The sequence below is a fragment of the Grampus griseus genome (assembly GCF_964374135.1).
Source record: "Grampus griseus genome assembly, chromosome: 8".
Taxonomy (NCBI): domain Eukaryota; kingdom Metazoa; phylum Chordata; class Mammalia; order Artiodactyla; family Delphinidae; genus Grampus; species Grampus griseus.
The window spans coordinates 99276959-99288921 of NC_139002.1; the positions used below are offsets into that span (position 1 = coordinate 99276959).

At 44.0% G+C, this 11963-nt stretch overlaps 1 protein-coding gene across 1 annotated transcript; it reads left to right on the forward strand.

Annotated features, from left to right (window-relative positions):
- Positions 1 to 216: 216 nt before the first annotated feature.
- CNTF (ciliary neurotrophic factor) lies at positions 217 to 4183 on the forward strand. The gene is made up of 2 exons (XM_082659508.1): positions 217 to 432; positions 1686 to 4183. Exons 1-2 carry the CDS (start codon positions 319 to 321, stop codon positions 2172 to 2174), a joined length of 603 nt encoding a protein of 200 aa, XP_082515634.1. The 5' UTR covers positions 217 to 318; the 3' UTR covers positions 2175 to 4183.
- The last annotated feature ends 7780 nt before the right edge of the window (positions 4184 to 11963 follow it).

Sequence of the window (11963 nt, forward strand, 5' to 3'; positions counted from 1 at the left end):
GATAATGACCTTGTCAAGTGCAAAAGCAAAACAATGACATGAAAACAAGTACACTAGGCCCTGAGTGGAGGAGAGAGTTGGAGGCAGACGCTGCAGGACAGAAAGCCGAGTGAAAAGGGGCCTTTGATTCCACAGGCACAGAAATCCACAGCCAGGAATTTGCTGCCACCTCTGAGTCAGGCAGGGGGCGTGGGTGCCGAATTCCATTAGTAGGGAAATGCCCAGTGGATTTAGCCCGAGAGTCACATTTCTTATTTGGACCAGTATAGACAGAAACAAACCCAGCTCACTTGTTTCCCGGGACAGTTGAGTTAGGGGATGGCTTTCACAGAGCATTCACCGCTGACCCCTCGCCGCCGGGACCTCTGTAGCCGCTCTGTCTGGCTAGCAAGGAAGATCCGTTCAGACCTGACTGCTCTTATGGAATCTTATGTAAGTTGCCTATTTTGCTGTCGTCTATTTTCACTTCATCTCTTCTGATCCAGCCCTTTACCATCATGTTCCAGCCCCGTTATCAGTTACAAAAGCCCTAATCATATAGTCATTTATATATTGGGCACCTGTCATTTGACATGGCCCCTTCCCTTAAGGAAAGTCATACGACCTTACTTTCTCTAGGCTATTCAGGAGACATGTTGTTCCTTGAATAAGAAAATATACATGGGGTTCTATGTAGAATTGGCTTTATGTCCTGGAGGCTGTTCCTAATTTCATTACCTGTCTGAATTCTGCCAGAATAGCTTAACCATGAGGCCTCTAAGCTTGGGTTCTTCATGTACATTGTTCTGATTTTTTGAGCTTAGAAACGAAAGATGGAGTTAGGTTTATAGGATTGGGAGAAGAACAGTATAAACCAACCAGTTTCTCCTATTACATTATTAGCCACCCTATACAATCAAAAGTGTTCCTGTGTCTAAATAGAAAGATCACCCACACTATCAAAAAAGTCTCATAGAAGAATCACTGGGGACCTGGGGAAGTGTCCGATTCTTAGGGAGCTAACCATGGATCTCAGGTTTTCTGATAGAGGAAGATCCCCCTCGGTCTTCATCTAAGGCCTGCCGTGGAAACACTCCAGGCCCCCGTGGAGAGTTCGGAATTTAGGTTCTCTGAGAATTGGTTTATCTTCATAAAACCCCAGCAGTCAGAAATCAGATTCTTTGAAATACCAGTTTTTCAAAAAATAATTGCAATTGACTCCTGTAATAAAGGGTTGTCCTCGCCATCGACAGCGAGCAATGGAGAGGCTGTTAGAGAAATTCTACGATGCCTATGTTTTACAGCTTAGGTGTGGCCAGCGTCTTCAGGTATATTTAAAATACTTAAACTCCAGTATGATTATAATACTCCAGTTGCCAGGAGGGAGTGTCAAGTGGGAAGGAAAAATTATTCTAGACCAGTCAGTGGGTGGTTTTCAACCTTTGGAACCTAGTGAAAGCTGTACATTCTCCCAAGAGAAATGAACAGGTAGTCAAAGCAGTATGGATAGTTTCTGGGAGGATAGCTTCTTCCTAAAGTCCGTCAAGGTTCCCAGATGAAGAGTTCCTCATCTAGACTCTCTATTTTCTTTACAATTTGGATCCTTGATCAGGGAAGTGAATAAGATTTTATATGAGATTTAGAGATTAAGTGAGACTGGTGGAGTGATTACAGAAGATGTGAAGTTTTTCTGTATCCTTGACCAGGTGAAGCACCAAGGTCTGAACGAGAACGTGAACCTGGACTCTGTGCGTGGTGTGCCAGTGGCAAGCACTGATCGGTGGAGCGAGCTTAGTGAGGCAGAGCGACTCCAAGAGAACCTCCAAGCTTACCGTACCTTCCATGTTATGTTGGCCAGAATGTTAGAAGACCAACGGGTGCATTTTACTCCAGCTGAAGATGACTTCCATCAAGCAATACATACCATTCTCCTCCAAGTCGCTGCCTTTGCTTACCAGCTGGAAGAATTAATGGTGCTCCTGGAACACAAGATCCCTTCCAGTGAGGCTGATGGGATGCCCCTTATTGTTGGAGATGGTGGTCTCTTTGAGAAGAAGCTGTGGGGCCTAAAGGTGCTGCAAGAGCTTTCACAGTGGACAGTGAGGTCCGTCCATGACCTTCGAGTCCTTTCATCTTGTCAAACTGGGATCCCAGGACGTGGGGGCCATTATACTGCTAAGGACAAGAAAATGTAGCGTTACCCCTCTCTCTCTCTCTTACTTGCTTTCTCCTCTAGTGGAATATATATATTCCACTAGAGGAGAAAGTGAGGCCTCACTTTCCCATTCTTAGTTTTGAAAACCTTTAAAACCACAGGCATTTTCATCAGCTAGGGTTGGAGACATGGACAAAAGGGCCTACAGGTTTAGTCTGGGGGGGAGGGATGTGTGAGTGAGTGAGTGTGTGTGTGTGTGTGTGTGTTGGGGCCATAAGGGAGTGGGGGCAGGGACAACATCCTTCCACCTCAGTGCTGTGATCTTTCCTACCCACTAAATAACCTTTACAGGCATTTAACAGCCTCCCATATACTTTTAACTTTAGTCCTGGATGACTCTTCTGAGAAGACTGAAATACTGAATTAAAAATCATGGACTCTAGTCAATTCAAACTCTTGGATAATAAAAACAGTAACTAACATTTATTGAGTATCTACTATATTGAAGCAATATGTCAGGAGTTTTATGTATATCATAATTTTCACAATCCTGCTGAGGGAGGTGGTGTTATTTCCATTTGGCAGATGAGAAAACAGGCTCACAGAAATTTATAACTCGTTCAAGGTTACCCATCTAGCCAATGGCACCCTGAGTTTGAACCCAGATCTTTCTCATTCCAAAGCCTAGTGCCCTTCACTTTAAGGGCCTGATTATGAACGTCTATCACTGCACCTCTTTGCTGCAGAGAGTTGGAAAATGTATCCATGTAATCTATCCCCAGCACTGAAAAAGCAACCCCCAACTGTGTCCTGATAATGTTAAAGGCAGTATTTGTTGCCCATATTTGGCAAAGAAGAGAGCAGTGGAGATCTTAAGATTAGTCCACCAGACTTTTGAACTTTGGAAGCTGGGAGTGTGCAGTCATACAGCTTGCTTTCAAGTATCCACTAATGTTCTTGAGTTTGGGGTTGGGGACAGCTTACCAGGTTACCTCACATTTATTGTAATCAGCAGTGCAGTGATACAGGCACTGTAACCCGGGCATTCACGGGCAATGGGTAGAATACTCAGGTTAAAAAGTCACAGAACTCCTTCACCAGACAGAGTCTCTGGACTTAGTCATGAGCAGAGGATGAGGCCCACTCTGTTCCCAGTGGGAATGCCAGTGATTCTGAAACAATACAGAGCAAAGCCTCCATGCTTCAGAACAAAGGGCACAGTTCTGCATTTAACGTTCTTGAGAGAAACGGTATGAAAAGCACCAACTAGTAAATGTGGGCATTAATGTAAAAGGTCATTTACAGTCAGGCCTATGAACTCGTGGTGCAAATGGGAATCCAGAAGTTCTCAGGTGTATCATTTATTTCACGCTACCAATCAATTCAAACTCAAGGTCTTGGGTGGGGGGCCCAAATCAATTTGGTTCACGTATTTGAGGCTTCTATATTCTTAAAAGGACCATGAGGCAGAGGGGGCTAGCTGCCATAGCTTGTGTCCTTTCCTGCATGGGTTTATGTCCAAAACTCCATGAAGTCAATATTCTGAGAGGGCTCTGGGTGAGGCAAGGTGGCAATACAGGGGAGGTCCGGCCCTGCTCCCCAGGATGCATCTGTGGAAATGGTAGGCATACAGGAGATCAATACTATTGGTAGACCTGAATCGTAGGATGGGTTTAAGCGGTATGGAGTTGAAGGAGATCAGTGAGGGCCAGAAATCGCTTCCTGGAGGAGGGAGGAGTTCAGTTGTGTCTCAGAGGTTGGCAGAGTACCAAACAAAGAGAAAAGTCATGAGGGGAGAAATAGAGAAGAGTTGCCCGGTTAGAAGAAAATGAGGCAATAATAAACATTTGGGTCCACTACCACTAGAAGTTTATCGTTTTGTTTTGTTTGTAATTTTGGTAATGGTAAAAATTTTGCAGTGAATGCATAGAGGCTTATTTCATTCGAGCTTTTCCTTGTTTGAGTTGTTACTTGTGCTTAAGAGCAGTATTTTGATTGGTAAAATACTTGCTTATTAATGTGAAGCACTTAGATTTATCTGTATAGTACTTTTAGGCTTTTTTATTTAATGAAGAAAGGCGCGACTCAAATTTCTTTTTTTTTTAATAAATTTATTATATTTATTTTATTTTTGGCTGTGTTGTGTCTTCGTTGCGGTGCGCGGGCTTCTCACTGCAGTGGCTTCTCTTGTCGCGGAGCACGGGCTCTAGGTGCGCGGGATTCAGTGGTTGTGGCACACGGGCTTAGTTGCTCTGCAGCATGTGGGATCTTAGCCATAATAACAAAGACATAAACGTGTGGCTCTGAGTTTGTAGACTGCATCATGCTCATCTAAAATGGATGAAGCAAACTGAATAAGGGACTGACAATAGGCCATATACATATAACTCTATATATTAATAAGGTCTTAAAAGGCATAAATTTAGTTCCCATCCCCTAACTCTTATTTCATAAAGGGGATTCCTTCTATCCCACTCCCTCCAGAAAAGTCTCCTCTATGGGGAGAGATTCAGTTCTCCTGAATCTGTCAAGGAATTGTATGTATGAGAGTTGATAAATACTTCACGCATTGATTTACAAGGATAATTTGGGAAAGACTTGCAAATTAGCACAAACTGAAAGTCCAAGCATGGAATAAAATTGACTTTAAGACAATCAGGTTTTGAGGGAAGTGAGTGGAAAGTGTCAGGTCATAGTCCTGGAATTGCTGCTATTTCATGCTGCTGTGGATTAAAGCCCAATGGATGACTCACTGTTGTGACCGCTGGTCAGAGAGGGAGAGGACAAGTAAATATTTGTGGGAGACATACCTGACAAATTGTTTAGAATGACTTCTGTTTGTGAATCCTCAACTCCTCATGAAGTAGCTGAGCAACTTCTCCTATTGAGTAAAATAGAAATGCAGGACGCAGAGGGGCCTCCAGCAGAATGAGAAAGGGATTGGTGAAGAGGAAAAGGAAAAAAGAAAAGTTTTTGGATATCACTTGAATTGATTTATCTGTGTGTGAGTGTGTGTGTGTGTTACCAAAAATGTTTAGGCCAGGACATTTTAAAAGGGTAGTTTGTCCTCCTGCCTCATCCTACCTCAGCTTCAAGCATCAGACCCAAGAATGAACCTTCTGAATGTTGGTACATTTAAAAAGTGAAAATGATAAAAATGTCATTGTTTCATTCAAAAGCTTCTATAGAGCTCTAAGGTCTACAGATAAAGATGGAGTAAACATATAATTTGATCTTTTGATGAGATTGTGGGGTGTGAGATAAGAAAATCCATGTGCATGTGATTCTTTATATAATAGATTACTTTGATCGGTCTGTTTTTGGCAGATAGATGCAAGAATGAAAGAATAAAGGATTCAGTAATGGCTAACAATAAAGATTTTGCCTCAGCAAGACCACGAGTTGCTCCTTTTATTTCTGTATCTGGATGAATAAGGGGAATTTCAAGTGATTTCAACACTGGATGAATGTAATCCTCCCAGCCAGAGCCAGGCTCACTCAAGCGTGCTAGGTAAATCTCTATGATGCCAGGCCACGGGCATCAGCTCCCAAGGCCAGTCAGCCTCAAAAACGTAGATTCCCCCTACATTTATCAGCTAGCCTGTAGATGAGAAATATTTCCTTTTATATGGTTTAATTTCGAGTATTTGAACCCTAATCAAGCCTTTGAAACAGAAGGATCCTTACTAGCCTGTTTCTAGTCAGTTTGAAGGCAGAAACTAAGCTGAGGAAAATACACAGGAGAAAGTATAAAGCATGGCTAAGAGTATTTTTATCCACATGTTCAAACTCGTATGAAAGGGAATACTGCATTTACTTACTATGTCAGACAGCTCTACCCTGTCTTATGTCATTTGCTCCTCTTTCACAAACAAGGGAAATGAGAATGAGTGTTAACTTGTCCACGGTCCCTCTTCTATTATAGGACAGATTTGGAGAGTTCTGGCTCCAAGGCTCATTCCACTGTAGCCAGCTGCCACGGTACAGCTAGCAATCGAGATCATCTTAGACTGAAATCCATTCTCCATCTCTGTAATTCACTTCTCTTGGATAAAGCCAGCCACAAACTTGTACAAAATCACTCTCTGTCACAAACCCTATTATGTTTCCAAACTTTGGGGCAAGTCACTTTTTCTGAGCTCCCTCATTTATGAAATGGAAATGACTTCACAGGTTGTTAACATGGTTTAGACAAATCTGAGAATCTGAAAATACTTGTAAATGACATACAAACATCAAGTATACTTAATACCTCAAATAGCTTGGATGAACAGAAGACTTTCGACTGAGGAGAGACTATCTTAGAAATACCAGTTGCTTCCCAGGATCCATCTGGTCACAGCCTAGACTTCACCCTGTTTGTTGTGCCCATGGGCCTTTGGCCATTAGAGGCCGACCCAGTTTCACGCACAGCCTCCAGGAATCATCCACCTCTCTGGAGTGGTGAGACCAGGCTGTTCACCACATCCACTAAGATGGTTTTCACAAGCATCAGACTTGTGAAGCCTGGCTGGCTCTGTAAAGAACCAAGGAAACACGCAAGCCAAGGTACCGCCCAGGATGTGTTAAAGCACGCATTCAGACTCGGAGTCACCCCGCCATTGGCCAGCACCCTCCTCAACACAAGAAGGAACTCAAGCTTCATTTAGTTCAATCTCACCGTTAAACACATTGCACAAGGAAGCCAGAGAGGTGCCCTGGTGTCCCGGCTGCAAAGTAGAATTACAAGTATAATTTGGTCCAGCGCATTCCCCACTGGGCCTCCCTGCTTCTCCATTAGACCAATATCATCTTAGGAAGCCTCAGTTCTCTTTGTTTGCATCCTTTCACTCTTCTGCATCCAGTGCTCTCTGGCACCCTTCCTTCTAACAAGCCTTTGGAAGCTCTGGGAACAGCAGCTCATAACCCAGACTTCTTTTGCCTCCCCAGACCCCATCTCTACTATAATTTGGTGGTCCCGTATCCCATCCCTCCCCTAATATTATGGGGAAAATGGGACACATTCATAGGTAACGGTTAAATATGTTATTTCTTCCAGGTGAGTAGCATTTGAACAAAGGGCCCAGGGAAATTTTTTAAAAATAAATTTCTGAGGCAGGTTTCTCGTCTTTAGGTCAGACCAACCGTTAGGCGACACCACTAGGAAAGGTTTAGGACTATTTTCTCTTTTCTTACTTAGCAATCCCTAGTTCCTATCCCCAAAGCTTGGGGTGGAAGGAGGGTTGGGAGTTACATAAATAACTTAAATAGACCAATAAAAGTTCCCAACCTGGTTCTAAGCAATAAAGCTCTAAATCTTTCAGAAGCCTTCTACCAGACTCCAACCAAATTCAAGAACAATGCATAATGACACCTACTTTGGACCAGCACTAAGAATACGGAAATGAATATTAATGATAGTAGCAGACATTTATATGGTGTTTACTCAGCCATTCATCGATCTAATGGCTGTATGTGCATTCATTCACTTACTCCCCACAAGAACCCAATGAGGTAGGTACAAAGATTTTTATGTTACAACTGAAGAAACAGGGGCACAGAGAGAGCTGATGCTTCCCTGCCCTGGAAACATTCATGGTCTCCTGAGAAAGACAACAGGTACACACTCAACTGTGACAGAAATCGGGGTGTGGTTAGTCATACCAGAGTCTAAACAGGGGCTGGGGGAGCCCAGAGGAAGGAAGGATGGGAGGAAGCCTCTCAAAAGAGGCACTTTGGGGGCTTTCCTGGTGGCGCAGTGGTTGAGAGTCCTCCTGCCGATGCAGGGGACACGGGTTCGTGCCCCGGTCCGGGAAGATCCCACATGCCACGGAGCGGCTGGGCCCGTGAGCCATGGCCGCTGAGCCTGCGTGTCTGGAGCCTGTGCTCCGCAACGGGAGAGGCCACAACAGTGAGACGCCCGTGTACCGCAAAAAAAAAAAAAAAAAAAAAAAAAAAAGAGGCATTTTGGGAGCTAGGCTTTGAAAAATGACTAGGATTTTGCCCTCAGGAAAAAATAAGGGGGGGGGGGGTGAGGGATGGGCAAGAACATCTCAGGTAGAAGCAGAAGCACTTGTCAAAATTTGGCTGCTGGAAGGCATGTGGCATGTTCCAGAATGTTCCCCCAAGAGCCCCAGTGGAAGATGAGGTGCAAGGAGTGAGGGGATGATGCCTTGAAGAAAGAATCTATGAAAGGTTTTTGAAGAGGGATAATGCTAGCATCTACCCTTTGTTTCAGAAAAGGAATTCAGACAGCTAAGTCAGAGCTGTATTAGAGGTGAAAGCTACTGGAAGCAGAGAGACCCATTAAGAAGATGCTCTTTTGCTCAAGGTAAGATATGTTTCAGCTATTTGTGGAAATGTTAGAAGCACTAGGAGATAGAGGTGAACACGACACAGTCCCTGATCTCTTAGAATCTGTATTTTGGTGGGGGAAGACAGAAACACACAATAATATAACCAAGTGTTAAAAATGATATAGGAACTCGAAAAAGTGATACAGAATTACTGGGAGTAGGAGCCATGAAGGCCTTTCTCAAGTGGTTATTTCCTGCTGAGATCTGAATGATGACAAGGAGGCAGCCACCAGTAGACCTGAAGGTATTTCAATCACAGGGGACTGTTTTTTGTTTTTAATTTATTTATTTTTGGCTGGGCTGGGTCTTCATTGCTGCGCGTGGGCTTCCTCTAGTTGCAGTGAGCGGGGGCTACTCTTTGTTGCAGTGCACAGGCTTCTCATTGCAGTGGCTTCTCTTGTTGCGGAGCACAGGCTCTAGGCGCACGGGCTTCAGTAGTCGTGGCGCACGGGCTCAGTAGTTGTGGCTCACAGTCTCTGGAACGCAGGTCAGTAGTTGTGGCGCACGGGCTTAGTTGCTCCGCAGTGTGCGAGATCTTCCTGGACTGGGGCTTGAACCTGTGTCCCCTGCAGTGGCAGGCGGATTCGTAACCAGTGCGCCACCAGGGAAGTCCCAGAGAACGGTTAAGTGCAAACCCTGAGGCAGGAATGAGCTTTCTGTCCTCAAAGCCACATTAGCCTGAAAGACGGCTAACATGGCTGAAACCAGGTGAGCAGGGGAACCATGCCTGTGCCAAGGCCCTCAGCCAAAGACCAGGAGAAACACACCTGTAATTAAACAGGTGGGTTTATCACCTGTTGCAGTGAGGAAGCACGCACACTGTGGGAGACTCTCTCTCAGCAAGAGAGTTCTAGAAAGAACTTATATAGGATTTAGTCTTTGGCTGGTGATTTGGGGGAGGGCCTAAGGAATTTGCTCTAGTCCATGACTGGGTATTTTGTCGGTGGCCCAGTGACCTTGCTTTTGTGTGTGATTAGATAAAACTATAAAGTGACCTTGTTTTGCTGCATTTATCATGGTCTCAGGGAGCTGTGTGAGGTCGCTATTCTATGGGGTTGTTTAACGTGTTTAGGATCACTGGCTGTGAGCCCCAGGCTGACTTCTAACACTATGGCAGACCAGCTGTGATCGTCATTTCAATTCTGGACATCAGAGGCTACCTTTTTTCTCCCTCACTACTAATAAGATTCTGTGAGGAAAGGGAACTGGATTTTCTTCTAACTGCTGAACACAGGCAACAGGTTTACAGCCAACTCTGACAGAAGTCAATGTGTGAAGAGTATTTCCACGTAGATAACAAAGAACAGCTCCTCCTAGATAAAAATGACAAAGACACCAGTCATAGAACCGGCCCTGCTTTCTGACAGCACCCAACTCCAGAACAAAACTATGCCTCATTGAATCCTTCCCAAAACTAACTAACCCAACTCCAAAGCTTATAGCTTCAAATCCCTCCTAGCCCTTCTTCTTTGAGGTACCCATTGCAACCAGCCAATAAACTCAACTTTGTTTGACTATAGGTATTGTCCTGGAGGTCTTTGGCTAAAGGGATCAACACTGCAAAGGGAAACCATTGACAATTTTTAAGCTGTAAAGTGACATGTTAGGGTTGACATCTTTAAAATGAGCGCTCAAGCCACTATGCACAGATAGGTTTATGGGGGCGAGACTAGAAGCAAAATATTATCTAGATGATGGAAAACCTGAATTAAAACTGACAGTGGGAGTGGACGAAAGAGAAAATCTCTGAAGATCATGACAGAGGTTTGGAATGGGAAGATGGGGAGAAGGATAGTGAGTCCTAGAAAGAGGGAGGAACCCAAAAACACCCCCTCCCAACTAGGAGGAGAGTGAATAAATTAGGCAGGACACACAGAAGGCGGAACAGATACTGGGGGTAACAGGAGGTTGCAAGCCTGGTTTTCACATATGTTGAGTTGAATGTGGAGCACAGGTAGCATGGAGGAAGGGGTTGGGAGGTGAGTGACTGAGATTGAAGCTGGTTGGGAATGTTGGGACTCAACAATAACGGTCTTGAACCCCATGCTAAAGAATCTTGATTCATTCTATAGGCAGTGAGGAACCATTCAAGGTTTTAGATCAATGACCCTCTTAAAGTCAGCATAAAAGAAACCTTGACAAGAAGGAAGGAAAGGAAAAATAAAAATCACCAAAGGTCAGGTCAGTTCTTCTGCCTTAGTCGTAATGGGAACTGAAAGTGTTCTCTTGTCCAAATCCAAGTGCAGATCTGATTCTGATGGTCACTACAGCTTTACTAGACTTAAGGCACATCAGGAAATCACCCCATTCTACATCTCCTGTCTTGGGAAAATTTGCATCTCTAAAGTGTTTCATTTTATTCTATCTGTGCCCCTACCTCCCTTTCCACATGACTAACTCCTGTTCTTGCTTCAGGATCCAGATCACATATCACTTGCTTTGTGAAAACATCCCTGATCTATACACCTGTATCACTGCCCTCTCGTCTTTGCTGTGACTTGCACCTGGTACGCCATCTACTATCACCGTTGCTTCTACTACTGATTACTATGACGACCACTGCTGCTGCTAATAATAATATGGAGCTCTGACACTGAACTAGGTGCTCTGCACAAAGCAGCTCACTTAATCCTCACAACAGCCCATCACACTCAAGGTTATAATCATTTCTACTTTACAGATAAGAGAACTCAAGTTCAGAAAGGTTAAGTGACTCACCCAAAGTTGCAGAGCTGGGAATTGGCAGAGCTGGGATTCAAATTGAGGTATTTGAATATACAAAAAATATACATTTTTTCTTTACATAGCTATTATACGACTTAGTACCCTGCATATTGGTTATTTATGTCTATGTCTCTCTTCTGCTGGAGTGTGGGCTCCTTGAAGCCAGGGGCTGTGTTTTCCCTGGCATCATGTAAATGCTCATCAAAGGTTACCTGAATGAGAGGAGGGAGGCAGGTAGATATAGTGATGAAGGGAATGGAAGGTGGTGTGTAGTAGAATGATCACTGTTTATATTGATGTTTCCCAAACTTTTTGACAGAAATGATAATGTTGCTAACTTGGAGAGGATCTGGGTTCTAGGAGAAGGGTGCTCTAGGATGGAGGAAAGTGGACCATGATAAGGACTGTAAATCTGGCAACCTCAGTCCCCAATTAGTTACCGTAGTGTTGAAGGGATCAGTACATCTTGGCATCCATTGGACAGTCCGTGCTTTATATGAAGGGTTAACAAACTGTTTCTTAAGGACCAGATAGTATTTTATACTTTTGTGTTATGAGGTCTCTGTTGCAACTATTCAACTCTGCCACTGCAGCATGGGAACAGTTATAGACAACACGTAAACAAATGAGTGTGGCTGTGTTCCAATAAAACTTTATTTACAAAAACAGGTCCCAGGCTTTGGCCATGTTTGCTGACCCCAGATCTGTATGAATTTTATGCTTCAGAGCTTTGGGTGCTTCTCCTCTCAGCCCAGTTTTTAACTTTGAGG

Bases quoted from the DNA above. Each gene is read 5' to 3' on its own strand.
- CNTF (XM_082659508.1), top strand. From the start codon at position 319: ATGGCTTTCACAGAGCATTCACCGCTGACCCCTCGCCGCCGGGACCTC. The intron at 433-1,685 runs GTAAGTTGCCTA...ATCCTTGACCAG, and splicing joins CTGCTCTTATGGAATCTTAT to GTGAAGCACCAAGGTCTGAA.